We start from the raw sequence: 25,441 nt of genomic DNA, 5'->3' as shown, positions 1-25,441 counted from the left end.
GCTCAGGGGGCACAGGAACGCGTCGAGGTGGGGTTGGAAACCTCCTGAGAAGGAGCCTCCACACCCTCCCTGGGCAGCCTGGGCCAGGGCTCCCTCACCTCAGCACCAAAGGACTTTCTCCTCCTGTGCCAGTGGCACTGCCTGTGTGCCAGCCTGTGCCTGTTCCCCTTGTCCTGTCACTGGCCACCACACAACAAACACTGGCCCCATCCTCTCCCCACCCACCCTTTAGGTATTGACCAGCACTGATAAGGTCCCCCCTCAGCCTTCTCTTCTCCAGGCTGACCAGTCCAAGGTCCCGCAGCCTTTCCTCCTCACAGATACGTTCCAGTCCCCTCAGCATCCTGATAACCCTGCATTGGCCTCTCTCCCCATCCCTCTTTAACTGGGGAGCCCAGCCAAGAAGACTCATAGGCTCTGTAGAGACCCAGGAGGGAGCCTTTGCCTCCTGGCTGTGGGTGGCAGAGCTTGCTGCTGTCACTCGGTCTGTTTAAAACTCCACATGTTAATCCATATGGTCAGTGAGTGGGGTTTTACCATCACAGGGGCGGTTTGGAGAGGTAAAAAGCATGAGGAAAATTAAGTGTATGTGGGCATTGTGGGGTTTCATGTGACTGAACACTTGTGACTTTGTCTGGCACAGTGATGGGAGAGTGACAGACCAAAAAACCACACCAGAGAAGAGTGATTTGTGCTTCATTTAGTACCTTGTCCCTCACCCTTTGGGTTTTTTCTTTTCTTTGTTTTCTCTCTCTGTGCCTCACAGGCAAAGGCAGCTGCAGCAGATGAAAAGAAATTCCAGCAACAGATTTTGGCTCAGCAAAAGAAAGACCTGGCGACCTTTTTAGAAAGTCAGAAGAAACAATACAAGCTTTGCAAGGAAAAGATTAAAGAGGCAAGAAAGCATCATTTTTGGGGGCTGAAGGGGTGTGGCATGAACATGAGCTAGACTTTCATTTTGATAAACCTGGGCCAGCCCAGGGGTTTAAAGGACACTGACATGCTCAGAAGCAAATTGACATTCTCAGCAAGTGAACTTTCAGGAGCTGGGAGCATCTGCCAGCACTTCTAGACTAATGTGTGAGGGTGCTAGAGGTGCTGTAGAGCAGAATCTCTGAAAGCAAAGCTGATGAGGGAAAATCTGACTTCCCAGAGAATTATTCTCCCCTTTTTCCTCATCTGGTTTTTGATTGGGTTGGGTTTTTTTGTTGAAGCTCTAACTAACCGGCAACTTAGATGCTGCTTCACTAAAAGTCACTCATGAATTACAGAAAGAATCATAAAATCCTTTTGGTTGGAAAGCCCTTTCAGCTCCTGGAGTCCCAGCCCTCCCCTCCCCCTGCCCAGCCCACCACTACCCCCTGGCCCTCAGCTGAGGCTCCATGGCTTTGGGATCCCTCCAAGACTGGCCAGTCCCCCAGCTCCCTGGGCAGCCTGGCACAGGGGCTGACACCCCTCTCAGGGAAAAAGTTCTGCCTCAGCTTCAACCTCCCTTGGGGCAACTTGAGGCTGTTTCCTCTTGTCCTGCCACTTGTCGCTTGGGAGTGGAGACCAAACTTCAGCTCACTGCAGCCTCCTGTCACGGAGTTGCAGAGAGTGCTCCTGTCTTCCCTCAGCCTTCTCTTCTCCAGACTGAATGCTCCCAGGTCCCTCAGCCTCTCCCCATCAGACTTGTGCTCCAGACTCTTGCCCAGCTTTGTTGCCCATCTGTGGACACACTCCAGAAGCTCAGTGTCTTTATTCTAGTGAAGAAGTAACAGAATCTAGCTTATCTATCCCAAACTGAATTAATTCACTACAGTGTCCCCACCACATGGCAAAAATGATTTGCTGGCAAGCATATAGAGGTGAGAAAGTGACTAAGGAGGAGCCTTGTTGGGTGTCTGATTCACCATGGGTCCTGTTGAAATAAAACTCAAGCCCAAACTGACTCCTTTGTAAAGTGAGTGCAGAGCTGGAGAGGGAGCCCAGAGGGTTTGGGCCAGTCTCTCCCCTGGGCAGCCAGAGCCTCCCCTGCAGCGGTGTGTTACTGTCACTTCATTGCCACAATGTCTGGCCACTGGCACGTCTGTGTCTGATGGCCACTTCCTCCTCTTGGTGGATCATAATGCAGCTCCAGAGGCAGCAGGGCTGGGCATGGCCTAGGGCCAGGGACTGTACTCAGGGTTTTGTAGCAGAGGAGTCAGCAGTGGCTGAGGGGCCTCCAGATCCTGTCTCAGTGTGATCCTAAGGGAAGTCTTGGCTTTGCCCCTGTGTGCATGCAGGAGATGAACGAGGACCACAGCACGCCCAAGAAAGAGAAGCAAGAAAGAATATCCAAACATAAAGAGAACCTGCAGCACACACAGGCTGAAGAGGAGGCCCATCTTCTCAGCCAGCAGAGACTCTACTACGACAAAAACTGCCGTTTCTTCAAGAGAAAAACGATGATCAAGAGGCACGAGATGGAGCAGCAGAACATTCGGGAAGTATGGCACTCCTCACTTCCTTTCCCAAGCTTCCCTGTAGCTCTTGCTGTAAAACAGTCTTGCTGGCTGAATTAAATCTTCACGTTTCCACTTGCTAAACAGAACTGAGACAAATGCAGGAAAGGTGTTTTGGGTGACAGTTTTCCTCACAAGTGTGGCTGCTTTTATTATTCACTGAGGAGGGGTGGCATTGCTGCTTTGCAATGATGTGGGCCACCTGCTCTGGCCAGATCTGAGCACCTGGGTTGTCAGATTTTGAGGATCCTGCTGAGGTCTTTGTGCAGCACAGGGCAGTTTGTGCTGTGTGTTGTTCCAGGGCTGACAGTGGGGTGGCTGAAAGGGCAGCACGGGACGAGTTCTGCTTATTGGCTAAAGAAAACTTACTCCATTGAAATCTGTGTAACAAACCAGTAATAACCTGAAAAGATCAGTATGGAGCTTGCAGATGAAATGGTGGAGCTGTAAGAAGCACCAGAAGTTCGGTCCTCTCGTGTAACTGTGTTCTGGTGATGATCATCAGATGTTGCTTTTCCATGAGGCTCTGCTCACAGCAGTGCACAGAATGGGTGACAGTTTGTTGATGAGAAGCCCTTCAGCAGCTTGCTTTTCCTCATCAGTTACTCCCCCTTCCCTTATGGGCTGCCTGTAGCCAAAAACCACTTTGGAGAAAGAACTATTACTTGTAGATTTTCCTGTGGTCATCACTAGAGTGTCTGAATTCTTCATGGATGTTATTTTTGGATGGAGACTGTCACATGGGAAGGTATTTTAGTGAAGGCTGAGAGAGTGAGTGGTCAAAACGTTCCAACACTCATGTATTTAGTCTGCTGCCATCCAGTTTTCCAGCACCCATAACATTGCTCTGTATTTTACCTGTTTGGAGCTTTGGTGCCCTTGTCTGCAGACATGCCTGGGGTTGAGCTCAGCAAACCACATCCAGCCATCTCCACTTGGGCGCCCTGGAACTGAAGGACTGTAAAAGTCACCTTTGGGTGACTCTGTCACAGCTTGTAAGCTCTGTGACAGGGATGAGAACAGAATTCAACTGCCTGGTGTGATGCTTTAGCCAGGAAGCACTCCTCTGAGCTCCTGCAGTTAAGCTCTCTTAAGAGAGACCTGATTTTCAGAATGATCCAAGTGTTTATTTCCTGACCATGACATCCCTACTGACTGCAAATGCACTGGGTCAACACCTGGAGTAAATAACACTTTCAGAGGGTGTTTTCTTTTGGTGTTTTAAGTGACCACAGAGGTTGGTTTTGTGCAAGTGGAAAGGTGTTTGTGAGAAGTGCCTCTGGCTGTCCATGCTGAGTGAACTGCAATGGGCAGAAGAGCCTGGCTCTGCTGTCCTGGCCTGTCCCAAGGTGGAGGCACAATGGGAAATGATTTCAGCACATCAGCAGATCCAAGTTTTAGTCTTGGCTGTCCTGGTGCAAGTTTTGCTTCAGTGTGAATATGTGCAACATCCTTATGGCCAAGAATGCAGAGACACAGCCTGGCCCTGTTTCCTGCCCCATCCTCTAGCCTAAACCTGTCACAGCTGTGGCAGCCAGAGGGGCTGAAGTGCCCCTTTGCAGGTGCTCATGGGGAATTACAACAGGTTTACAGCATGCAAGCCACAACTCAGAATAACTAGATTATGTTCTTTTTGCTTCTACTGCAGGGGCTGGTTTGGCTGAGCCAGCACTGGGCACTGCCCACTGAGTAGCCCCTAGGTAACCCCTGGTAGCCCCCACTGTGCCTCTCCTCTAGCCTGCAGCACAGCCATGAGTGTGTAAAGCTGAGAGCTCAGGGGTGAGCCAACAGACCATCTGTGAAGGTCACCACATACCAGCAAGGGGCACAGCTGCTGGGCTGGATTCAGCTCTGTGCTCCACAGGTTGTTGCCAATACCTTGAGACAGAAATATTAGCAGTGAGCAGGGAATCTGGTCTCTTTCTCTCCCCTCTGCAGGAACTCTTAGGGGCACATTGCAAAATTGGGTGAAGTTTGGGCTGTATCCTCACTTCTAAAACCGTGTGGTGCCCAGGGCTCAAACCCACTTCTGCACAGGGGCAGGTTCCAGTGTTTTTCTTCCCTACTGGGTGTTGGAGCTGCTCACCTCTGCTTTCACCCTCCTGTGATATGAGAGAAGCCTCAACCCCCAGTGCCTGGCAGGGGCTCGAAGTGATTGAAACCAGACAGATAAGATCCCCCAGTTCTGGCAGCACCCCACCTAGCTCAGCCCCACCACCTCTGACCACCCCGGGATGTACTTCTCAAAACTTCTGGGGATCCCAGGAGTCCCAGAGCTCTGGTGTGGGGTCCCAGTGCCACCTGCTGGGGACTGCCCGGGAGAGCAAGTGACAGAGGAGGATGGAGGGAAGGATGCTCCGTGGCTGCTCGATTAGCGTCCCGTAGTGCTGATACCAAAGATGCAAAGAAGGGAAGAGCAGCCACCCTTTGTGCAGTCAGACTGGTGCTAAAGGGCAATTTGTGTGCCACTCAGTGCTGAGCATCCTGCTCCTGCTGAGTGACAAGAGCAGAAAGTGCCAAGCTGTGAGGTGTGACCGTGTGTGGGCAAACTGAGTTCTAGTCCACCCCACAACCACCCCCAGGGCCCTCTCCCAATATTCAGTGCACTTGCAGGGGGGCAGTTGCACAATGTACCAGTGAATGCATCAGGCTTACAGGAATATTCCTTTTCTTCATGTATACAGTGAGTGCTTTTGGCCCTTGGGGTGCACATGAGGAGGAGAGATCCCCCACGCACCCAGAGCTGTCATAAGGAGCGCTGCTTAATGCTGCAGGCTGTTAAGGAGCCGCTGTGCTGCCAGTGCTGCCGAGCTTGTGTGTCCCTGTGGCACACGGCTGAGGAGCAGCCAGGACCCCCAGCCTGGCAAACCCAGCTCCTGCAGCTCAGAGCAGACAGAATGAGCTCCTCAGTTTTTGCCTTGTGCTCTGCTGTGCCCCCCGTGCAGGAGCTGAACAAGAAGCGGACGCAGAAGGAGATGGAGCACGCCATGCTGATCCGGCACGACGAGTCCACGCGCGAGCTGGAGTACAGGCAGCTGCACACGCTGCAGAAGCTGCGCATGGACCTCATCCGCCTGCAGCACCAGACCGAGCTCGAGAACCAGCTCGAGTACAACAAGCGGCGCGAGCGGGAGCTGCACAGGAAGCACTTCATGGAGCTCCGGCAGCAACCAAAGAACCTGAAGGTACTGGGAGCTTCCCCCCTCCTCCTCTCCTCTCCCCACCTCTGGCCACCTCCTCCCTGCAGCACCCGTGCTGTACGGCAACCCCAGGGGAGCTTTAGGCTGAAGAACTTGTTGGACACTGCCCAGGGAGCTGGGGGAGTGCCCAGCCATAGAGGGATCCCAAAGCCGAGGTGCTGAGGGCCAGGGGTTAGTGGTGGGCTGGGCAGGGGGATGGGAGGGCTGGGACTGCAGGAGATGAAAGGGCTTTTCCAACCCAAATGGTTCTGTGATTGAGTGCCTGCTCTGCCTTGCAGCCCTTCCCATTGCACAGGGGATGAAGGAGCTGTGGGCTGTTACAGCGAGCAGCTAGCTGAGGGGTTTTGGAGTGTTGTGCTGATGGAGGCTGCTGGGTAAAAATAGCAGCAAAGTATTACACAATTTGCTTCTGAGGAGCTGTGCTTTCTGCAGGCCCTTGCTGGTGTCAGCCTATAAACCTCCATCTGCAAAGGGAGTGGGAGATAGCTCCTCACTTCCAAAGTCAATAGCGAGAGGGAAGGTGTGTGTGCTGGCCCTGGGCTCAGCCCTGCTGGGCTGCAGGTCAGTTGCAGCCTCTGAGCTGCCAGGGGAGATCCTGCTTTTCCTCACACTGTCCAGGCACACACATGGCTTTTGTGCTCTTGTCACACCTGGGTGACAGCTCTGAGGTCTCATGGAGCACATGGGGGAGGCCTTGAAAAAGCAAACCCTTTTTGGGAGGCAGAGGGCAGGGTGACAGGCTGGGTGACACACGGGGAGCTGAGGAGAGGATGGAGATGCCCAGGGCTAAGGGCTTGGTGCATCCTGTTGTGGCCCAGGCCCATGGGTGGGTGGTGCTGCAGCAGGGCCTGGGCTGGTGCTCGTAGGACTGAAGGATCATGGTGGAGGTGGGAAGGGCCCTGCAGAGCTCATCCAGCCCAAGCCACTGCTAAAGCAGGTTACCCTGGATCAGGGGCACAGGAACAATCATCACGAGCAGCTGGTGCTCGGTGGTGGGTCACTGCCTGTGCAGAGCACATCCTGCTCACCTGGGGCAGGGCAGGAGGCAGCGAGGACAGGGGCACTGTGGTGCCCATCAGGATGTGCCACAACCTCTGCATTCCCAAAGCTCTTCCTGCCCTTCACACCGTTCCTTCTTTGGCAGGCTATGGAAATGCAGATCAAAAAGCAGTTCCAGGACACATGCAAAGTGCAAACTAAGCAGTACAAAGCACTGAAGAATCACCAGCTGGAAGTAACTCCAAAGAGTGAGCACAAGACAATTTTGAAGAGTCTGAAGGACGAGCAGACGAGGAAGCTCGCCATCCTGGCAGAGCAGTACGAGCAGAGCATCAACGAGATGATGGCCTCGCAAGCGGTGGGTGCAGGAGGGTTCCCTGGGCAGGGGGAGGTGGTCCTTGGGCAGGGGGTGGTCCCTGCAGCAGGCTGTGTCCCTGTGTCCTTGTTCCAGACACTGCACAGTGAGTGATGCAGTTGCATTGACAACGGCTTCTGAAAGTCCCCCATCAGGGCACTTTTCTGGGCTGAGCATCCCCGATCCTTCCCCTCCTGCCCCTCACCTGAGGGGCTTGTGGAGAGTTGGGTCTTCTCAGGGGCCTCTCAGTTTGCCTCTGCCTGAGTGGTGAAACTGCTCTTGCTGAAGCCCATCCTGCTTCTCCCTCTGCCACCGTGGCTGCCTGGTACAGCATCAGCAGAGTCACGAGGGGAGATCTGAACCTTGTTTCCCCCAACGCTCTTACAGCTGCGGCTGGACGAGGCCCAAGAAGCGGAATGCCAAGCCCTGAGGCTGCAACTCCAGCAGGAGATGGAGCTGCTCAATGCCTACCAGAGCAAAATCAAGATGCAGACAGAAGCACAGCACGAGAGGGAACTCCAGAAGCTGGAGCAACGGGTGTCACTGCGCAGGGCACACCTTGAACAAAAGGTACCTTTGGGGAGGAGGCTGCCAGGAGGGCACATGGCATTGGTGTGGAGGGAGGCTGCCCTGCCCTGGGGGGGGTTCTCTGCCCCAGAGGCTGCCCTGCTCTGCCCCAGGGGGTTCTTTACCCTGAGGGCTGCCCTGCTCTGCCCCAGAGGGTTCTCTGCCCCAGAGGGTTCTCTGCCCCAGAGGGTTCTCTGCCCCAGGGTGTTCTCTGCCTGTGGGCTGCCCTGCTCTGCCCCAAGGTGTTCTCTACCCTGAGGGCTGCCCTGCTCTGCCCCAGGGTATTCTCTGCCTGTGGGCTGCCCTGCTCTGCCCCAGAGGGTTCTCTGCCCCAGAGGCTCTCCTGCTCTGCCCCAGGGTGTTCTCTGCCCCAGAGGCTGCCCTGCTCTGCCCCAGGGTGTTGTCTGCCCCAGGGTGTTGTCTGCCCCAGGGTGTTGTCTGCCCCAGAGGCTGCCCTGCTCTGCCCCAGGGAGTTCTCTGCCCCAGAGGCTGCCCTGCTCTGCCCCAGGGTGTTGTCTGCCCCAGGGGCTGCCCTGCTCTGCCCCAGGGTGTTGTCTGCCCCAGAGGCTGCCCTGCTCTGCCCCAGGGTGTTCTCTGCCCCAGAGGCTGCCCTGCTCTGCCCCAGGGGTTTCCCTGCCTGGAGGCTGCTGACTCTGCCTCTTTCAGATCGAAGAGGAGCTGGCTGCCCTGCAGAAGGAACGCAGCGAGAGGATCAAGTTTCTGTTGGAGAGGCAGGAACGGGAGATCGAGACGTTTGACATGGAGAGCTTGCGGATGGGCTTTGGGAATCTGGTCACGTTAGAATATCCCAAGGAGGACTATAGATGAGAGTAAATTTCTTTTGCCATTTAAACACACACACACACACACACACACACACAGACACAACAAAAAGCAAACAAAACAAGGAGCAAACTTGCAAACCCAACATTCCCCATGTGACCGGGCGTGCTCTCTCTCTTTCTGTCTCTCTTCCTGACATCGTGTCGGACTAGTGCCTGTATATTCTAACTCCATCAGGGGCCCCCTTCCCCGAGCCCAGCCCCGGCGCAGGGCAGCTCCCGCCGGCTCTTGTCCATGGTTTGTCACAGTTATCGATGTCTCTGTGCAACAAAACAATGTTTCAAGGGAACAAATGAAAGAAACTTTGGGAGAGGAGGGAAAAAAAAAAAACCCCAACCCCAACAAAAAACCAACCAAAACCAAACCCCAAGGGAGGTGTGTTGCTTTGGAGCAATCCTTCATTTTAGCACCAATCTATGAAAGGATGAGCAAAAAAACCCCTTTTACTAATGAGTAATAGTCAAGAGATAGTCCCAAACCCAGGGGGAGAGAGACTGAATCCGCAGCCTTACCTGAACTAGCTGCTGCATAATGTTATTTTATGTTTATTTTTTTGGTATTTATTCATCAGGAATAATTAATTAAATAATAATAAAAAGAGGTTTTATTACAGATTGAAAAATAATAATAATAATAAATAAAAAAAAAAAACATTTGATACATTTTACAGGAGAAAAACAAGCAAAAAAAAACCAAACAAAAAACCACAAGGTAACTGAAGCACCCCCCTGCTGGGGGCTGTACATATCCGCGGTGACTGCCGAGGAGGGGGTTTGGGGGGGACAGGGGGGTGTGGGGGAGGGGGGGGAAGAGCTGGGTGATTTTTAAGAAGCAGGAGGCTGGGGGGGGGCTGGGGGGGGAAGCCCTGGTGCCGTGGCCTCTTCCTTGATTGTATCAGAATCATTTTCTGCTGTCGCAGAGAATGGGAATACGCTTAAAATAAATACTAAAGGAACCAAGCGAGCCCACGGGATCCCAGTAGCACAAATTGGGCTTTGTCAAATGGTGTATTTTGTGTATAGAAGGAATTTAAGGAGAGCTTTTACTTATTTTCATATTGTATTTTAACTGTTTTCTCTGATCAAGAATTTTTTTACTTCTTTCCCCCCCTCCTTGCCCCTCCTGCTCCCTCCCAGCCCCTCCTGCTCCCTCCCAGCCCCTCCTGCTCCCTCCCCACCCCTCCTGCTCCCTCCCAGCCCCGGCTGCTCACCCAGCCCGGCTGCTCACCCAGCCCCTTCCTACCTTTCTTTGCTTTGGTTTGGTTTTTGTTTTGTTTTATTTGGTTTTTTTTTTTCCTTTGTTCCTCCCCCCGAGTCCACCCCCAAACCCCATGATCTTGGTCATAAATATTGCATTATTCACACTTTCAAACTGTGTATTTTCTTACAATAAAAAGAGGAAAAAAAAAACAAAGAGGCTTTATTTCTTTTGCATGCACTTTAAAAAGCACACAAAACTCCCCAACCCCCCCCAACAAAGCAACCAAAAGCCCCTTTTCCAGGTTCTGAGGAAGAGCATGAATTACTGTCAGAGCTTTTAATTATATTTGTAAATAAAAGTGTTGATCACAACGCCTGGCTGTCTCATTGGGGGCCCCGCTGTGGCCTTCCTCCTCCTCCTCTGCCTCTGGAGCTTTTCAGGCTCAGAGGGGTTGTAGCTCAGTTCTGTGCTGGGCCCAGGGACAAGTGCAGCTCTCAGGGCCTGTCTCCACACGTGCTCTGGCTCGAGTCCTTTCCTGAAAACCCTCCATCCTGTTTAAATGTTGCCATTTCAAACAAAACCCCCTCTTGAGCCAGAACCACCCCGTTGGTTCCAGCCCCATGCCCCAGCAGCACCTGGAGGTGGTTGATGGCTGTTTCTCAGCCTGAGGCAGGGGTAAGGCTGCTCATCCTTCCAGGAAGGAGAATTACATCTGCTTCACCTTTTTTTTTAACCTTTTAAAGACATCAGACCAGACCCAAGGTTTGTTTTCTGCCTTGCTGGGAGATGCTGGAGGATGAGGAGAGCCAGGGGGACCCTACAGCTCAGCAGGGAAGTGGCTTCAGGTCAGTAGAGCTGTTGGTGCTCCCCAAGGAGCTGCCTGTGGGGTTTGGGGGGGCTCTTTAACAGCTGCCTCTGCTCCCCCCAGACCCCAGCAGCTGCAGGGAACAAGGCTGGTACCAGAGTCCAACTGCTGCAGGAGGGAGAGTCTTCACAACAGCTCTGGAACAAGAAGCATCCTCTGACTATCTGAAGCGGCTCTGGCAGGAGCCTTCACTGCAGCAGCATCCTGCACCTCAAGGTGAGAAGATGCAAATCCACATGAGGTTAAGCTGTTGGACAGAAAGCCACAAGGGCTTTGCCTTCCTCCAGCATCAGCAGTTGTTGCAGGCAGCACTGCTGGGAGCAGGGAGCCCCTGCCCCTGGGCACAGCCTCTGTGCAGGAGGAAGAAGGGAACCCAAAGACCAGAAGCTCCTCCTGTCAGCACTGCCCTCAGCCCCAAGAAGACAACTCTCACACCATCATCACCTTGGTAAGTTTTTAATTGCACTGTGAGCAAAGAGCATGTTAACACGAGGTCATGACAGAACAAAGTGTGCTCAGCTGAGCAGCAGCAGAGCAGAAGGCAGGGCCCTGTGCCTCCCAGCTGCTCCACCCTCATTAGTGGTTCATTGGGGGGGGGGGAAAATCAAAGGAGAGAAACAAACAAACAGAGGAGCTTCCCTTAGCACGCTCTCTGCTCTCCTGGAAGGAGAGCACCAACCCACAAGTGGTTCTGTCCCCACATCCCGCCTTCAGTACAGCAGACATCCCTCAGCAACAGCCCCTGGCAAGGGCTCTGCCTTCCCCTGGGGACAGCAGCCAGGCCCAAGGGAGGCAGCTGAGGCCCAGCACAGGCCTGGAGCACACCGAGAGGGACACAGGGTCAGGCCAGTGACAGGGAACAGTGGCAGGGGTCAGGGTGGGAGCAGTGGGGTTCAGCTCACTAACCAAAGCTACAGCGCCGTGTTCCGCACGGCCCGGGCTGCGGGGGGCAGGGGGTGCTCACAGTGCTGCTCCACGCGCCCTACTTCCCTGACAGCTGCTCGTAGAGCTTGGGCACGTAGTCATCCCACTCTGCCTGGTAGCACGTGCCGGCCACGGGCACCCCCAGCCCGTACTTGCTGCGGAAAGCAGCCACCTTGAACTTGCCTCGCTTGTCGCCGGAGCGGTTGGAGAGGATGGGCTCGGTGCAGCTCAGCTGCTTGGGCTGCTCGTACACCAGCCACACGTAGCGGTGCAGCCCTGTGGGGAGGGGACAGCGTCAACCCAGCTCACGCGCTGGGCTTCACTCCAAAGCCACCTCGGGAGAGCAGGGAAATGGGCACCGAGCTAAAGGAGCTCAGAGAGGATGCCCCAGAGGTGCTCAACAGCTCGTGTCGTGCCTGGGCTGGTGCTTCCCCGCAGCACAAGCCTGTTGCAGGCAATAGGACAGTGGTGATAGGTGCCTGCGCTGGCCTTGGCCCCAGCAACCCATTCCCCCAGCACAATGTTTGCCCAGGCACACAGTCAATTTCCTGCAGGCCTCCTGCCCTGCCCCCTGCCATCTGGCTACCCACCTGTTCCTTTGGGAGGGCCCGAGCCCACGTAGTCCGACAGCACAGTCCCGCTCCCCACATCGTTGCCTTTCATGTTGGTCACCAGGAAGTGATGCCATTCCCTGAAAGAAGGTGGCAAAAAACAACCAGACTGCATCACAACCCAGCCAAGGCTCTTTATATACCCCAAGGTGCTGCTGTTCCATAAGGCTGACAGCTGGCCTGGTCCACCAAGGCCAAAGAGCACCAGCCCTAGAGCAGGTACAACCTCCTTCAGCAGCCCGAGCCTCTCAGAACCAGTTCTCTTATCTGCATGGCTCCAGGAAACCCAAAGCCTGACCCCTGACAGTGCGTGTCCCACATGCTTCCAAGCTCTGCTGGAGAAAGGGGAGCTGGTCCCAGGTTGAAGACTCCACTGCTAGCATAGGCTGACCCAGTTCAGCTCACAGACATGCCAAATTAGAGCAAGCAGCAGATGCTGTGCTTCTCCAAGCCACAGACCTCCCTGAAAGAAGCAGCTGCTCCTCCCCATGCTGTCCCTGACTCGAGGACAGACAGAAGGACAGTTTCTATCCCAGGCCACAGACTTGCTGTGGCACCTTAGGCTGAGCATGCTCCCTTCTAAGCCTCTGCTCTGACCAAGAGGGATGCTCTGTTTTCCCCAGGCAAGAGAGGGAGCTGCCTGCCCTCGTTACCTGAACTTCGGGTCCTTCCTACTGGGAGCATCCGGGTCCGTGAGAACCAGGGTGTAAAGCTTCTGCGGATCACAGCCGTCCCACTCGATGCTGGTGGGGCGATGCTGGACCTGGAGGGATGAGGGCGTTAAGGTCAGCTGGCAGCCCTGCCGCCTGCACACGGGGACCACGCGTGGCCGGCGCAACCTCCCGACAGACGAGGTCACGGCCGTTCGTCCCGGCCCGCCGGGGGCGGCTTCTGCAGCGCGGCGCCCGGCCTGCCCGGGCCCACAGCAAAGCGGGGCCCCGCTCTCTTCCCCCGCACCCGGAGCGGCTCCGGCGGGAGCTGCCGCAAGCGACGGCGCCCGGCCGCTGGGCCGCCCCCGCCCCCGCTCTGCTCAGCCCCGCTCTGCCCAGCCCCGCTCACCTGGGTGGGCGTGAGCACCTTGCCCAGCTCGTCTATCTCCACGGAGCCGTACTTGACCCGCAGCGGGTGCGCCGGCTGCTGCTCCACCTCGGTGAGGCTCAGCGGCCCGCTCCACAGCCCCAGGTCCACCGCCATGGCCGCGACTGCAGCTCCCGCCCCGCCCGCGCCGCCGCGCCCCGCCCGCGCCGCCGCGCCCCGCCCGCGCCGCCGCGCCCCGCCCGCGCCGCCGCGCCCCGCCCGCGCCGCCGCGCCCCGCCCGCGCCGCCGCGCCCCGCCCGCGCCGCCGCGCCCCGCCCGCGCCGCCGCGCCCCGCCCGCGCCGCCGCGCCCCGCCCGCGCCGCCGCGCCCCGCCCGCGCCGCCGCGCCCCGCCCGCCTCCCGCCCCCATTGGCGGACGCGCCGCCGCGCCCCGCCCGCCTCCCGCCCCCATTGGCGGACGCGCCGCCGCGCCCCGCCCGCCTCCCGTCCCCATTGGCGGACGGCCGCCGCGCCCCGCCCGCCTCCCGCCCCCATTGCCGGACGCGCCGCCGCGCCCCGCCCGCCTCCCGCTCCCATTGGCGGACGCGCCGCCGCGCCCCGCCCGCCTCCCGCCCCCATTGGCGGACGCGCCGCCGCGCCCCGCCCGCCTCCCGCCCCCATTGGCGGACGCGCCGCCGCGCCCCGCCCGCCTCCCGCCCCCATTGGCGGACGCGCCGCCGCGCTTTCCGCAGCGCCCCCAGGCGGGCGGGCCGCGGCAGTGACCCAAGGCTGCACGGCTGCCTCTGCCCGACGGCCCGGCCCCGCCGCTAATTAGGTTAATTACGCAGCAAGGCCCAGCGCGAGCAGCCTGTGGATCTGGGCGCTCTGCTCACTGCACACCTTAGCGCAGCGGGCCATGGCCGCTGCGGACTGGCGGCGATGTGCAGTAAGGCATCCCGCACGCACCTGAGGACACCTGCACCCTTGTGGGGTCACACAGAGACGTTGTGTGCGTGTCACTGCCCAGAACAGCCCAGCCCGGGGGCTGCTGTCTGCCCTGGGGGACAAGGCAGGGCCGTTGGGTCCACATGGCATGAGCCAGGAAAAACAAAGAAAGCTTGGCACTGGGATGGTTTGTTCAACCAGCTGCTGCCATGTGCCCCTGTGCTGGCTGTGCCCCTTACCCTAGGGAATGCCTGTGTGCCACGTCACTCTCACCCTAGGGAATGCCTTTGTGCCAGGTCACTCTCACCCTAGGGAATGCCTTTGTGCCAGGTCACTCTCACCCTAGGGAATGCCTGTGTGCCACGTCACTCTCACCCTAGGGAATGCCTTTGTGCCGGGTCACTCTCACCCTAGGGAATGCCTTTGTGCCGGGTTACTCTCACCCTAGGGAATGCCTGTGTGCCAGGTCACTCTCACCCTAGGGAATGCCTTTGTGCCAGGTCACTCTCACCCTAGGGAATGCCTTTGTGCCAGGTCACTCTCACCCTAGGGAATGCCTTTGTGCCACCTTACTCTCACCCTAGGGAATGCCTTTGTGCCAGGTTACTCTCACCCTAGGGAATGCCTTTGTGCCAGGTTACCCTCACCCTAGGGAATGCCTTTGTGCCACCTTACTCTCACCCTAGGGAATGCCTTTGTGCCAGGTCACTCTCACCCTAGGGAATGCCTTTGTGCCAGGTTACCCTCACCCTAGGGAATGCCTTTGTGCCACCTTACTCTCACCCTAGGGAATGCCTTTGTGCCAGGTCACTCTCACCCTAGGGAATGCCTTTGTGCCAGGTTACTCTCACCCTAGGGAATGCCTTTGTGCCACCTTACCCTCACCCTAGGGAATGCCTTTGTGCCAGGTTACCCTCACCCTAGGGAATGCCTTTGTGCCGGGTCACTCTCACCCTAGGGAATGCCTTTGTGCTGGGTTACTCTCACCGTAGGGAATGCCTTTGTGCCAGGTCACTCTCACCCTAGGGAATGCCTTTGTAGAAACCGACAACATTTGTGCTGTTACCTGCGTCCCTGGGGCCTCTCCAGCTGTGGGGAAGCTCATCTTCTACCCTTTCCCCCTGCTTTCTCCTGCCATTCCCTCCGTGCTCTGCTTCTTTCCTCTCCAGCTCTGGGTAAGCTGCTGTCCACTATCATTATTTTTTCACCCATATCCCAGAGTCACGGAGTTTGTGGCACAATTTGTAGTCGATTATCAGCTGGCACACAGGCAGTGCCCCTGGCACAGGAGGAACTCCTTTGGTGCCGAGGTGAGGGAGCCCCGGCCCAGGCTGCCCAGGGAGAGTGTGGAGGCTCCTTCTCGGGAGGTTTCCAACCCCACCTGGACACGTTCCTGTGCCCCTGATGGAGCAGGGTTGTGCTGGATGGGCTCTGCAGGGCGATTCTCCCCAGGTATCGCCCGGTCCCTCGGGTCAGCCGCGCTGAGGGGCTGCCCGAGGTGAGGGGTGACACGGACCCCCGCCCGGGGCGCGGTGAGCGGGACGGCCCGCCCCGGTGTGCCCGCCCTGCCCTGCCCGCCGGCCGGGGCGAGGCCAGGCGGCGCCGCCTCCCCGCAGCAGGAGGCTCCGGCAGCGGCTCGGCCATGCGGCTGCCCGCAGCCCGCTTCGTCCTCGCCCTCTGCGTCTGGAGGCTGGTGCCGCGCCGGGCTGCCGCAGGTAGCGGGGGGCTGAGGGGAGGGTTGGTGCGCGGCCACTGGGGCTCTCCTGGCAGCGCCTCATCCCTCTGCTCTCCTAAAGGGAGCTCCCGGGATGAATTCTCTCGAAAAAGCTCTTGGCCATAGGGTCCAGGTGCCATCTGTCAGCGGAATATCAGCAGTTGCATTGCGTTCCCCAGTGGCTACTGGTACTGGTGCAGTTCCCATCTCCTGTTTCGGTACCGTGGGCTCCCCTGAGCAGTGCAGGGATGAGGCTACTTGGGCAAGTGGTCCAATAAATCATTGGACATGGCTGTGACCCAACATCAGTGTTCTGATGCTTCTCTTCCCCATCTCTCTCAGGTCACTTATTTGCTACCTCACTCTCTCAGGCAGAAATAGCCTGTCCCTGCTTTCCTGTTGAGCCTTTTAAGCCATGTCCTTCTACATGTTTTTAGTCACTAGATGCATCTTGGAGGTGCTTTGACAGTAGCCCCCCTGGCCAGCACCCCAGAGGGTCAACACATGTCCAGTGTTCAGGTCTCTACTGACAGAGGAGGGTTTTGCCAGCTCCCCGGATCCCTAACGCCATCCCTTCTGTGCTGCAGGAACAGAGGAAGTGGTCTTTGGCAAGGCTGGAGGAACCATCCTCCTTTTCTGCCGAAATGTTTCCAAAGAAGCAACTGAGGTGGTGTGGTTTCAAGGGGACCCCCACTCCTTCCCCCCACTCTTCTCCTCGAGGGTCACCTTCCCCCCAGACGTGCGTTTCTCGCTGGTTGACAACAGCTCTCTGCGCATCGCGGGGCTGCGAGTGCAGGACGAGGGCAACTACACTTGCAAGGAGGTGCTGAACAAGACAGACCACGAGCACAGAGTCCAGCTCCTGGTAGCCAGTAAGTCTGTGAATTGCCTCCCTTCGGTCTCACAGGTCCCCAGATTGGTCTGACACTGGGGAAATGGTGTAAAAAGAAAGGGCAAAATGGCCTTACTGTGCAAAAGCTGTGAGCAGGCTGCTGCTGCTGCCCAGTTACACCTTCACTCAGGAGCAACCAGACCTGTATCTAAAAGGTCTGGCAAGGACAAGTTGGCAACTGCCAACCCCTATGTCCTCCCTATGGTTTCTTACTGCATTGGTGATGACAATGGAGTGTTTGGGCTGATCGTTGATGTCCTGTGGCTCTTCCAGGGTGGCTCCTGCCTCAGGATCAGGCTGGCTTGACCTGAATCATCTTCAGGTGGGGGCTGCCACTCACTGTCTGTTTATACCCCTGAAGTAGGTGTTTGCAGTGTGCTGTGCCCTTCCTGGGTGCATCGTTTTGGGGTGAGGATGGAGGCCCCTCAGCTGGCCTGTGCTGGGGCTTACAGTGAAGCCTTCCTTGAGCTTCTCTCGCTGGAAACACCACGTTCATTAAACGTGCTGCTGGGAGCAGTGTCCTGGGAGAGTGCCTGCTCTTAGCACAGGCCATCCCTTCAGCCTGTTGATCCTCATGTGTCTTTTGGGGTTTACTCCCACTTCCATCCCCATTTCATTCACTCATTGATTCACTCAGAAATCCTCCCAGAGCAGCTGGAGGGTCAGGCTGGGGAGTGTCCAAGCTGATCACTTCCCACACCACTGTCCTTTCCTCCCTCTGCCAGGGAATTATTCCCTTGCCCAGACATCCCACCTCTCTCTTGGGAACGTATTCTAGGGTTGAGAAAAGGGGAAATTTGCTTTCTGCCAGTTGTTTCCCTGTTTTGGTGACTGTGCCCTGTGGCTCCTGCCTTCCTCACTGCCTTCCTCACTGCTCTCACCATGGACACCCGCCCTGCGTGAGCCCTGTTTTCTGTTTGCATTCAGGGTGTTCCTTCCTCCTCCGTGCTTGCTGAAGGATGCATGTTGTAAAAGTTGGACCTGGTTGTTACAGATTAAATCTCTGTAAGTTCACACAAGTTAAAATTCCCTTCCTGGGGCAATGAACCTGTTGATGGAGTCTGGAGGGTCATGGAGGGCATTGAACCCCAGGCTCCTTCAGGGAACATAAATGTAGGAGCAGGGAACCCTAAATCTGGGGCACTGGTGCAAAACAGTCATGAGCAGAAGATATCTGGGGCATGCCAAGTGTTGGTGCTGCACTCTGAACTTCAGTTGTTAGCGTGGGATCGATGTGGCAAGGTTACAGAAGTGGTAGGGAAGAGTGCTGTGCACTTAAATAGGTGAGAGAGGTATGTCTGGTGGCTCAGGAGAAACAGCATCAGGAAAGGCCAGAAGCTGAAGCTCCTCAGCCTCAGGCTGGAAGGATGGGTTCTGATTTTTCCCATTGGCTCTTACTGGAGCAGCTCAGCCTGAGCTGGAGGGAACCTCCCCAACACAGGCTTGGCACTGCTGTAAAAGAGCCTGTGTCGGGTCTGTCAGCTTCATGTGGCAGTTACCAGACAGTCTTCAACTCATCTCATCAGGTGAACCAAGAAATTCTCCCTTTTTTTTGCTTAAAACTGCATTTTCTAAAGCACCCAAGCAGCAGAGAGAACATTCCAGCAGCACCTCCAAGGGATGCCCCAAGGGGTGCCTTGGTGTGTGCTGTTGGAGGGAAGTTGCTTCTGTGGGCACTGAGGTCCTTTTTGCTGGTGTCTTGTGAGGGTTTTTTGGTGCCTGGAGGTTTGTAGGGGTTTGGTATTACATTTGGGAACAGATCTCTGCTGGCATTTAGGCAGGAGAGTTGTATTGGGAGAGCCTGGGAGTTCAGGATGGCTCCAGGAGGCAGGTTCCTGGAAGCAGCACGAGAGGTGCAGCTCTCTGGCTACTCTCCTTCAGTGCTGGATGAGGCAAACCTGGCACAGGGTGTTCGTTCCTCTTGGATCAGAGTCCAGGATCCCTGTGGCTGTTAAGCAAACACTGGTGTGTGGCTGTGCTTGGAGAGGTGCTGGGGTGTGTGTGTGGAACCAGCTGATGGGAGAGAGCCTGAACTGATCCTGCAGGACACGAGAGTCCTGCTCTGCTGGAATCTGTTGCCTGGGGGGTCCTGTGGTCATGGAGTTGTTTCTATGTTGAAATAACAACCAGAGTGGTGGTGGTGGTTACAGGAGGCCAGTGGTGACTGACCCCAGCTGTGCTCTTCTCTGGAGTTTGTCCCCAAGCTGCAGGCACAGTGTGGTTTGTGGCTCTGTGGTACCTCCTGGCAGTGCCAGGTAGGAGCAGAGCACGCCTGGGCTGGCTGCAGTGGCCCCGAGGCTGCCAGCCAAAGTGGCCAGGACTCCCTGTGGGCACAGCATCTCGTGTGCCAGGAGCAGCCTCCTCCACCTGTGTGCTGGGCTTCCTGGGGAAGGGCTCCAGCTTCCAAATGGGGACTCTGAGAAGCTGCTTTTGTGTCCTTGGGTCAGAGCTCTGACGCTTTCCCTGTTCCATTGGGAAGCCTGAGTGCTTGCCCCAGCGTAGGGGAGAGGCAGAGCCTTGTTCTCAAGCAGTGTCACCCTCTTGTAGCTGTGGCATGAGGACCAAGGGCAGTGTGGAGGTGTTTTTCTCCTGCTGCATGTTTAGATGCTTATCTCCATTAGATAAAGCTGTGTCAGGAACCTTTCCCTCTCCCCTGTGTTAGTCCCCCAAGGCTCAGCTGTGGTTGCTGTGCCAGTCCCCTGCTTGGCTGGCATTTAGAGTGCCCTGGGGCTGTGGGACACAGGTCAGGGAGCAAGATGGGCGGGGAAACCAGGAAGATTTTGAAAGGGAACGATGGCAAACAGGAGCACTCAGGGGTTTCCAGCCCTGAGCTGCTGAGAGCTGTCACCTGGGGGCGTTTCTGACCTTCTGCTGTTCTTGCTGATAGATCCACCACAATCAACCCCCAAGTGCTGGGCTGACACCTCCTCGTCGGGGCTGCTCCTGCAGCTGTTTTGCAGGTGGCCTGGGGGGTATCCACACCCCACCCTGCACTGGAGAGAAGAAGGGCACAACCTGGAGAACTCCAGCTGGGTCATCAGCTCCACAAGCTCCTCGGACACACACGTGGAGACGCTCAACAGCTCCCGGCTCTCCCACGGCCAAGTGTTCACGTGTGTGGGCAGCCACGTGGGCAGGCAGGAGGAGCCCACCTGCTCCGTGGAGATCAGTGAGTTCACTTGCCCCCTCATTAGCTCCTAATGAGCCTCCTAACGAGGGGGCAGATTCCTACCCCTGGATAGTGGGGGATGCTCTTGAGGCAGCATGGCAGGGCCTGGCTTGTGCACAGGGGGTTGCACAGAGCACAGCAGTCCTGCAGCTGAGATCCATCAGGTGAGGTGTGCTTTGGGTTCATCTGCAGCACAAATCTGCTGAGGGAGCTGAGGATGTTCAGCCTGGAGAAGAGGAGGCTCAGGGGAGACCTCCTCGCTCTCAACAACTCCCTGTCAGGAGGCTCTAGTGAGCTGGGGGTTGGTCTCAACTCCCAAGGAGATGAGCTTAAAGGGCCTTTCCAACCAAAATGATTGTGTGATCTTCAGGGGCTGACAAATCTCCTTGTACCAAGCCCTTCACCTATGCAAGCACTCCTGCCTGTGTGAGGCTGAGAGGTGGTTTCAGGGCCTTGAGATGAAGGGTGGCAGGACTGGGTTTGTAGTAGAAGGGCTGTGTGTGCCCTCTGGCTCCCTTCAAGCATCTAGAGGGTCTGAGTAAAGTGGCTTTTGAATCCTGAGCTGTGTTTATTCTCCAAAGGTGGTTGGGGCTACAAAAGAGCTCTTCTAATCCCAAGGAAGATCCCTGGGCTGCCTTTATCTTCACTGCCATCTGCCTTCTGGCTCCTCTCTCTCTTCCTTGGACACCAAAAGATGTGTCCAAGAAAGGCCTGAGCAGTGTGGAAGATGCTGGGATCGTTCTTTGGGAGGCTGCTAAAGTCTCATGAGCTGAATGCCAACCCCACAGCCCTCAAGTCCCAGACTCCTGTCTGACTTTCCGCTGTCAATGATTATTAATCAGTCAGATCACAGAATCCCAGACTGGTGAGGGCTGGAAGGGCCCTGCAGAGCTGCTGCAGCCCCTGCTAAAGCAGGTTCCCCTGGCTCAGGGGGCACAGGAACATGTCCAGGTGGGGTTGGAAACCTCCTGAGAAGGAGCCTCCACACCCTCCCTGGGCAGCCTGGGCCAGGGCTCCCTCAGCTCAGCACCAAAGGACTTTCTCCTCCTGTGCCAGTGGCACTGCCTGTGTGCCAGCCTGTGCCTGTTCCCCCTTGTCCTGGCACTGGCCACCACACAACAAACACTGGCCCCATCCTCTTGAGATCCACTCTTTAGGTGTTGATCAGCACTGATGAGTTCCCCCCTCAGGCTTCTCTTCTCCAGGCTGCCCAGACCCAGGGCCTGCAGCCTTTCCTCCTCACACAGATGCTCCATCCCCTCAGCATCTTGCACTGGCCTCTGTCCCGCACTTCCCGATGCCTGATCTCCTCACGTTAAACGGCTCTCTCTGCTCTTCTCTCTCTGTCTCTGCTGTTCCTCCCCGCGCTGGGCTGTTCAGAGATCCCTTCGCTGGAGTCGGAGCCCCCCAGGACCTGCGTGGAGGGCGAGACGGTGACGCTGAGCTGCCGGGTGCGGGAGAGCAGCCCCGCAGCACGGCTGAGCTGGCTGCGGGCCGGGGCCGAGCTGCGCGCCGGGGGCCGGCACCGCGTGGCGCAGGAGCCGGGCGGCTCCCGCCTCACCATCCGCAACTGCTCGCGCCGCTCCGACGGCGGCTGCTACGTCTGCAAAGCCCAGAACCCCGTGGGGCTGAGGGAGCTCTCGGTCTGCCTGACAGTGCAACGTGAGTCGTGCCTCACAGAAGCGCTTGGCTTGGCAAAGCCCGTTCAGCTCCTGCAGTCCCAGCCCTCCCCTGCCCAGCCCAGCACAGCCCTCAGCACCTCAGCCCCACGGCTTTGGGGTCCCTCCAGGGCTGGGCACTCCCTGAACAGCCTGGCACAGGGGCTGACACCCCTCTCAGGGAAACAGTTCTGCCTCAGCTCCAGCCTCAACCTCCCCTGGGGCAGCTTGAGCTCCTTTCCTCTTGTCTTGTTTCTTGGGAGCAGAGACCAACCCCCAGCTGCCTGCAGCCTCCTGTTGTAGGGAACAGGAACACCCCCGTTCCCTCAGCTGCTCCTCGGGGCTGAGCTGCTCAGGGTGCAGTGCTGGGGGGCCGTTTGCTTTCACTAAATGCACCTGAGCACAAACCCAGGGCTCTCACCGTGGGGCTTTGTGTGTCAGTGGAGTAGGAGTGCCCACAGCCCCCACTCCTTGTGCTGGTGTGACTGTTGCAATGATGGGAAACAGGAGCTGAGATGGCCCTGGGACCTGCTGTGGTACTTGCCCTGGGCCTCCCTCACCCTCCATGTCCCACTGACCAGCTGGGTTGTCTCCTCTCCTCCCCGCAGAGCCTGTGAACATCGCCGGGGTCGTGGGGGCACTGGTGACTCTGTCCTTGTTGGCTGTTCTCACCCTCACCGGGCTCCTCTTGTACTACAACCCCCTCCCGTGCCCCAGAGGTAGGAGCTGTGCCCTGCAGCCGCCAGCAGCACGCTGCCCCGGGGGCTGCCCCTTCTAACCCTGTCCTTCCCCTCCCTTCTCTCCCTTCAGGTGCTGCCTTCAGGTGAGTGGAGATTTTCCTCAGCCCTCCTCCCAGCAGAGGGGCTGCCCTGGGCCTTCCAGCCCACCACAGGCTCTGCCCCTCACAGGAACCAGGACCTGGGGGATGTCTTAGTGCTGGTGGACTCCGAGGATGAGGGGAAGGGGGAAGAAGAGGCCATGAGCAGCTCCAGCACACGTGAGGAGATGGTGCTGGTCCACGGGCACAGTGCCCAGGCTGCTCACCTCAGCCACCTCATGGAAGGTGAGCCCTGTGCCTGCTCCTCCGGGGCAGGAGCCCCTGGGGAGGGGGGAGAGGGAGGGAGGGAGTGATTCCTTGTCTTGTTGGCTGGTGCTGAGGTGCCTCTGCTCTGTGCCCTGTGCAGGTGGCAATGGTGAGCTGCACAGAGGGGTCTCTCTGCAGGAAACGAGGGGAGAAGAGGCACAAGGCAGCCCTCCTGGGTAACAGGGAACAAGTGCAGCAGGGCAGGCCCTGGGTGCTGCTGCCTCTGGGCAGCCTGCCTTGCTCTCATAAATATTGTCTTCCCCAAGTTCTCAAACTCTGTTGGAGTTAATCCATAGCAGGGGGTGTGGGCTGGGAGGGGGCTGTGATGGAAAGCATGGGGGAACTTATACAGGGGAGGGGGATCCCCAGGGAGGGGAGTGGGGCAGCCCCAGAGGGTAGCTGTGGGTGGGTAGTGGGATGGAGGGACAGCACCCCGTGGGGGTAAAGGGGGGAGATTGAAAAGGCACAGGGTGGGGAGGGACCAGAGCACCTGGAGGGAGAGGGAGGGGATGGGCCAGCAGAGCAGGGTGGGATGAGGGCAGAACAGGGGCTGGAGCAGGAACAAGCTGTGTCAAGGAGGGACTGAAAGAGCTGAGAGTGAGAGAAGTGGGTGCACACGGGGTCTGAGTGAGCGCAGAGGGTGAGGGAGGGATGTGAGCACACAGGGGGAAGGAAAAGGACCTCGGAGCATGTGAAGGGAAGATGAGGCATTCCTGGGGCACAAGGAGAGGAGCGCTGAATGGCTCTGTGGGCTGGGGCAGGGCTGTGTGTGCAGCAGGAGAGCCAGGGAGGCGTGGGGCAGGGCTGGGCTGGGGCTGGGCTCTGCACGGGGGGCTCTGAAGGGTCTGGAGCCAAACAGAGGTTTCTGAGGGGCAGGGAGGAGGGCTGTGAGGGGTCTGACCCGTCAGCCCTCCCCGAGGAGCCCCGGGGCAGTCGCTGGGCCTGGCACCAGCCCTCCCTCGCCAGCAAATCGCGGGGAGCCTCCGGCTGCCCGGCAACAAGTGTTTGTGCTGCGGGGGCGGGGGAGGCGGCGGGGCCATGGCCCTGCAGCGGCGGCTGTGCGCGGCTCTGCGGGACACGCCGCGCCCGCCGTGAGTGGCGGCGGCTCCGTGGGCAGGGGCTGGGCTGGGCCCCGGCAGGCAGTGGGGGGCCCGGGGGGCCGGCGGGGGCTGCCGCCGGGGCGCTGCCCGCTGAGCCCCGAGTCCCGCAGGCCGCGGCCCGGGCGCTCCGCGCGTGTGCTGCTGAAGAGGCGGGAGCTGGCCGAGCTGGAGCAGGCTCTGCGGAGGCAGCGGGAGGTGAGGGCAGCCCCCAGCCCCACACGGGCTCCCCGCCCTGCCCGGGGCGGCGGGTGACGCTGGCACCGGCCCCCGCAGGAGCTGGGGCGGAGGATGCGGCGCCTGGCGCGGCGCCGGCGGCAGCTGCGGCAGAGGCAGGAGCGGCTCCGGGACGGCGCCCTCGCGTTCGACGCTTTCCTGAAGGTGCCGCGGGTGAAGCCGGGGCCGGGCGGCCGCGGGGCGGCCCCGCTCTGACCCCGTGCCCTCGCCGCAGGCGGTGTCGGCCGGGCGGGCGCGGGCTGTGCGGCGGGCGGCCGGGCAGGAGGCCGAGGCCGCCCGCCTGCGCCGGGAGCTGACGGGGCTGCGGGGAGCCAGGGAGCGCCTGGCGCGGCGCCTGCGGAGCCTCCGCGGCTGCCGGGACCGGCTGCAGGCCGTGCTGGCCAGCACCGACCAGGTGAGCGCCGGGCCTCTCCTGGCCGTGCCACCGGCTTGGGCAGCCCCTCGGCCCCCCTCAGCCTCTTCCCGTTGCCCAGTTCCAGGACGTGCCGGCCGTGCTGGCCCATCTCGGGGCGCTGGCGGGGGCGCGGGCAGCCCTGGTGCAGGAGGTAGAGGCCAAGCAGGAGCAGCTGGCCCAAGGCTGGGCACGGCTCCGGCGGGCCCGGGAGGAGGTGGGCAGCGAGCTCCTGCGTGCCAGCGCCGAGCGGGACCAGCTCCACGCACGCCTGGAGGCCGCCCGCCGGGACCTGCTGCAGGGGGTGAGGGGGACGTGCCGTGCGAGGAGCCCCCCCGGGAGAGGGGCAGCTGCTGCAGGGAGGGGGGGGAATGGGGGTCTGAGCTGGGAGGGGGGTCCCCACATCCCCAGGAAGCATCCCCAGCGGCTGCACAGTGAGGGGGACACAGCTGTGGTCCCAGCTTTAAGGCTGCAGGGACACGGGGCAGTGGCTGGGGGGGTCTCGGGGCTCTCTGTCGCTCTGTCCCTCCCAGGAGTGCTGCTGGGCCCAGGTGCAGAGCAGAGCCGCCCAGCAGAGCCTGCTGCTGGGGCAGATCAAGTTGGCTGTGCTGAACCTCTTCCAGCTTGCCACTGCCTGGTTCCAGCTCCCCACAGCCGTGGCCCTGGAGGACACAGAGGCCCAACTGGACACGGTCAGGGCCGCCCCCTCTCCTGGGCAGAGGGGGGGACACGGGGACACTCATGTCCCCAGATGGATGGGGCACCAAGGTCTCTGTCTCGGCAGGTGCTGCTCTGCATGCAGGACCTGTCTGTCCTCGCTGCCCAGCTGTGCCCAGGCCAGCCAGGGCCGTGCCCCCCACGCTTGGCCACCAGCACGATGCCGCTGTGCCGCAGGGGAGCCCGGGGACCACCGAGCCAGCACCAGCCTCCGGCCCCCCGCCTGCCCCCAGCGCTGGGGAGAGGCTGCCGTGGCCAGCACAGAGCTGCAGGACGCCTGGCACCCCTGGGCACTCCCTGACAAGGCTGGACACCCCCACGGCCAGCAGCAACGCGGATGGCAGTGGCACAGGCCCCTCTGCTGGAGGGCAGAGCCTGACCCCCACGCCCCCACCCGCACAGGGCAGCACCCACCTGTGTTGGGGCTGTTGTCTCACAATACAACCCCCTGCAGACCCGCAGCTCCCGGCTGGC

At 58.8% G+C, this 25,441-nt stretch overlaps 4 protein-coding genes across 7 annotated transcripts in view; 3 read left to right on the top strand and 1 right to left on the bottom strand.

Annotated features, from left to right (window-relative positions):
- TAOK3 (TAO kinase 3) overlaps positions 1 to 9,860 on the top strand; it is an 87,163-nt gene extending 77,303 nt beyond the window's left edge. For all 4 annotated transcript variants that reach the window (XM_062010211.1, XM_062010212.1, XM_062010210.1 and 1 more), the window contains 6 exons: positions 767 to 895; positions 2,265 to 2,468; positions 5,429 to 5,668; positions 6,828 to 7,040; positions 7,425 to 7,607; positions 8,271 to 9,860. In XM_062010211.1, the coding sequence (XP_061866195.1) occupies positions 767 to 895; positions 2,265 to 2,468; positions 5,429 to 5,668; positions 6,828 to 7,040; positions 7,425 to 7,607; positions 8,271 to 8,432 (1,131 nt within the window). In that variant the 3' untranslated portion in view covers positions 8,433 to 9,860. The remainder of the gene's footprint in view (positions 1 to 766; positions 896 to 2,264; positions 2,469 to 5,428; positions 5,669 to 6,827; positions 7,041 to 7,424; positions 7,608 to 8,270) is intronic.
- A 1,092-nt stretch (positions 9,861 to 10,952) lies between these two features.
- PEBP1 (phosphatidylethanolamine binding protein 1) lies at positions 10,953 to 13,276 on the bottom strand. Its single transcript, XM_062010214.1, has 4 exons — positions 13,107 to 13,276; positions 12,701 to 12,810; positions 12,027 to 12,127; positions 10,953 to 11,712 (listed from the first exon to the last, which is right to left on the bottom strand). The coding sequence occupies exons 1-4, from the start codon at positions 13,239 to 13,241 to the stop codon at positions 11,495 to 11,497; spliced, it is 564 nt and encodes a 187-aa protein (XP_061866198.1). The 5' UTR covers positions 13,242 to 13,276; the 3' UTR covers positions 10,953 to 11,494.
- A 2,363-nt stretch (positions 13,277 to 15,639) lies between these two features.
- On the top strand, positions 15,640 to 22,713 carry VSIG10 (V-set and immunoglobulin domain containing 10). The gene is made up of 8 exons (XM_062010244.1): positions 15,640 to 15,723; positions 16,310 to 16,594; positions 19,502 to 19,783; positions 21,164 to 21,445; positions 22,050 to 22,160; positions 22,252 to 22,264; positions 22,350 to 22,504; positions 22,626 to 22,713. Exons 1-8 carry the CDS (start codon positions 15,651 to 15,653, stop codon positions 22,703 to 22,705), a joined length of 1,281 nt encoding a protein of 426 aa, XP_061866228.1. The 5' UTR covers positions 15,640 to 15,650; the 3' UTR covers positions 22,706 to 22,713.
- Positions 22,714 to 22,942: 229 nt separating this feature from the next.
- Positions 22,943 to 25,428, top strand: CFAP73 (cilia and flagella associated protein 73). Its single transcript, XM_062010329.1, has 7 exons — positions 22,943 to 22,966; positions 23,434 to 23,820; positions 23,899 to 24,003; positions 24,074 to 24,253; positions 24,333 to 24,554; positions 24,784 to 24,942; positions 25,035 to 25,428. The coding sequence occupies exons 1-7, from the start codon at positions 22,943 to 22,945 to the stop codon at positions 25,266 to 25,268; spliced, it is 1,311 nt and encodes a 436-aa protein (XP_061866313.1). The 3' UTR covers positions 25,269 to 25,428.
- Positions 25,429 to 25,441: the final 13 nt, after the last annotated feature.

Source organism: Colius striatus, chromosome 17 (genome assembly GCF_028858725.1).
Source record: "Colius striatus isolate bColStr4 chromosome 17, bColStr4.1.hap1, whole genome shotgun sequence".
Taxonomy (NCBI): Eukaryota; Metazoa; Chordata; class Aves; order Coliiformes; family Coliidae; genus Colius; species Colius striatus.
Note: the sequence above shows the minus strand (reverse complement) of the source record. Positions and strands in the feature narration are given on the sequence as shown.